Source organism: Sinocyclocheilus rhinocerous, unplaced genomic scaffold (assembly GCF_001515625.1).
Source record: "Sinocyclocheilus rhinocerous isolate Xijiao unplaced genomic scaffold, SAMN03320098_v1.1 scaffold659, whole genome shotgun sequence".
In the NCBI taxonomy this organism is placed as follows: domain Eukaryota; kingdom Metazoa; phylum Chordata; class Actinopteri; order Cypriniformes; family Cyprinidae; genus Sinocyclocheilus; species Sinocyclocheilus rhinocerous.
Window position 1 is genome coordinate 1,252,418 of NW_015652995.1, and position 2,789 is coordinate 1,255,206.

The window sequence follows — 2,789 nt, forward strand, 5'->3', positions numbered from 1 at the left end:
TTCTTTCTAATTATATTAAAAGTCCTTCTTTACAGATCATGTCGTATGCTTTTTCAACATCGAAAAAAACTCCTACTAACACTTCCTTGTTTACTTGTGCCTTTCTTATTTCAGCTTCCAAACAGAGCACAGAGTCCATTGTGTTTCGCCCTTTCCGGAAACCACTTTGGTATGGGGAGAAAAGGTTTTTCTTCTCAATGATATGCACCAATCTGCTCATTACCATACGTTCCAATAGTTTGCAAAGATTCGATGTTAATGCTATGGGCCTGTAGTTATTTGGTTGTGTATGATCCTTGCCTGGCTTTACAATTGACACCATGCTTCCAATCAGCTGGTTCATGCTATATTTGTTGTGATTGCCTTGAGTTACCGGTACTTGCTCTTTGCAGTTCATGAAACTCACCGCCGAGCATCAGCGTCACGGGAGCGAGCACGTCTAAGCTCCGCCTTCTCCTCAACTTTGTTGACTGCGGCGTAGACGCGCCAGATCACTCGCAGCATCTTTCTAAAGGACATGACTGGACTAAACGGACAGAGAATGGATGCAAACGTCGTGGTACTCGGCACAGACAATGTTGGAAAATCTGGTAAGTTTATTTTTTGCATGTATATTATGATATACAGCCATAAAAAGCATTTATTTTTGCTTCAGTCATCTTTTGTAACTTTAAGAACATCTTGCCGCATAACCTAATGCTCATAGGACTTTTGTTTTGCAGCACTTATTGTCCGATTCCTGACTCGTAGATTCATCGGGGAATATGGGGATATTGGTATGTTGTCTTTTCACTGAGTGATTTATAAGTTTTCTTTTATATTTTTTCGTTTCACTATAACTGATACGTTGGTTTCTCTGCAGAGTCCCTTTACACTCACAGTGTTGTTGTGGATAGACGAGAGCAAACTCTGAATATATGGGATGCACCATATTCACAGGTGATTCAGTGTTTCAGAACCAGTAGTAAAATTCAGGATTTTTTTTGTTAACTTTTTGTAAACTATGTAATCTACTTCTTCTATTATTATCATTTAATTTATATTGAATGATTTTCAAATATCCCTGGTGGAGAAAAAAAACAGCATAAACCTGCTTAAGATAATATGCTGGTTTCTCAGCCTGGTTAGGGTGGTCTGTTAGCTGGATTTATAAGAGTTTTGGACACTTTGTGTAACTTGTCAGGCTAGGTAAACCAGCTGAATGTACAGGCTAGAAGACTGTCTTAATCCAGGCTAAGACCATCAAAACAACTTAGGCTGGTTTCATGTGGTTTTTTTTTTCTGAATAAATGTAAAATGTTCTGTAATGAATAACAAACTTTTAATACACTATCTGAAATGTTGAATAAATACCCAATGGTCGTCTTCTCAGCAGGACCTGTCCTCCGAGTCCTTGATGTGTGAGAAGAGAGTCCAGTGGGCAGATGGCTTTGTGCTGGTCTACAGCATCTGTGACCGGTCCAGTTTCAACGCGGTCTCCAGACTCATTCAAATAATAAAAATCACTAAGGACTTTCTGGGCTTTGAGAAGATGCCCATTGTTATTGTGGGAAACAAGAGGGACCTGCACCATCGCCGTACGGTCCTCAGCGAAGAGGGCAGGCTGCTTGCGTTGTCTGCAGATTGTCAGTTTTATGAGGTTTCAGCTGCTGAGAACTACCACAGTGTCCTCGTGGTTTTCCATGGGCTGGTGGATCGAATCAGGGAGTCCAGAGTGTCTGTGAAAAAGTTAGCAGGCATCAAGGGCATTGTGAAGAGCATGTCTGCAGTGTTCGCCCGCAGGCGAACAGATTCGCTGTGAAGCTGATGGGAGCTCTGAAAATAAAGCGTATGTGGTCTGATATGACCTATTTTAGCTTCATTGAGAGGGACGAGCCATTGCTGTGGCTTGTATGAGAGTCTGGGATTGCTCATGTGACTACAGCTGGATCTTCCGCGGGGGCAACTAAGAGACTGCCCTAGTATGTCTGCTAAGGTGATGGCTTCCATTGAGAACATGTTGAAATCGGAGAGTTCTCAATAGAATGCTTAAGATGCTTTGTGGCAGCAGATTATATCAATCATAAGTGGAGTTAATATTCCATTGTACGAAGATAAATATGTAATTTAACCTCCTCTGCTTACTTTAAAAGTAGTAGTTCAGCCAAAAATGAAAATTTGCTGAAAATGTACTCAACCTCAGGCCATTCAAGATGTAGATGAGTTTGTTTCGTCTGAACAAATTTGAAGAAATTTAGTGTTACATAATTTGTTTACCAATGGATCCTCTGCAGTGAATGGGTGCTGTCAGAATGAGAGTCCAAACAGCTGATAAAAACACAACAATAATCCACACAAACAATTGGTTTTGCTTCTAAACATTACTTGATCTGTGCATATTTCTCTCGAATCAGATGAGAGGACTTTTACACTGGAGAAAACAACATTATGGATAGAGGACTCGTATTTCAGCCAGAAGGATTGGTTTGACATTAAAATGTCTTCATGCATTTGTTATTACAAACTCGCAGCATTTTGCTTCACAAGATGTGAATTGATGGCTGCATTCATGTTGATTACTTGTGGATTATTGTCATGCTTTTATCAGCTGTTCTGACGGCACCCATTCACTCTAGCGGATCCACTTATGACCAAATGATGTACTGTAATGCTAAATTTCTCCAAATCTGTTCAGATTAATGAAAAAAGTCATCTACATCTTGGCTGGCCTGAGGATGAGTAAATTTTCAGCAAATTTTCATTGTTGGGTCAACTATTCCTTTTTGAACAGGAAAGATGTCAGTGCTTCT

The 2,789-nt window shown here is 40.2% G+C and overlaps 1 protein-coding gene across 2 annotated transcripts; it reads left to right on the forward strand.

The window, feature by feature from the left end:
• Window positions 1-398: 398 nt before the first annotated feature.
• Window positions 399-2,178, forward strand: LOC107715203 (ras-related and estrogen-regulated growth inhibitor-like protein). Of its 2 annotated transcripts, none has more exons than XM_016521259.1 (4): window positions 399-590; window positions 723-776; window positions 863-939; window positions 1,373-2,178. In XM_016521259.1, the coding sequence occupies exons 1-4, from the start codon at window positions 518-520 to the stop codon at window positions 1,799-1,801; spliced, it is 633 nt and encodes a 210-aa protein (XP_016376745.1). In that variant the 5' UTR covers window positions 399-517; the 3' UTR covers window positions 1,802-2,178. The 2 variants fall into 2 exon arrangements, with proteins under 2 accessions (XP_016376745.1, XP_016376746.1); XM_016521260.1 differs by having other exon boundaries at window positions 1,376-2,178.
• The last annotated feature ends 611 nt before the right edge of the window (window positions 2,179-2,789 follow it).

What these genes read in the sequence shown, in the direction of transcription:
- LOC107715203 (XM_016521259.1), top strand. Translation starts at nt 518, where the DNA reads ATGACTGGACTAAACGGACAGAGAATGGATGCAAACGTCGTGGTACTC. An exon ending in AGACAATGTTGGAAAATCTG is followed by an intron (nt 591 to 722) that starts GTAAGTTTATTT and finishes TTTGTTTTGCAG; the next exon opens with CACTTATTGTCCGATTCCTG. An exon ending in GGGATGCACCATATTCACAG is followed by an intron (nt 940 to 1,372) that starts GTGATTCAGTGT and finishes TCGTCTTCTCAG; the next exon opens with CAGGACCTGTCCTCCGAGTC.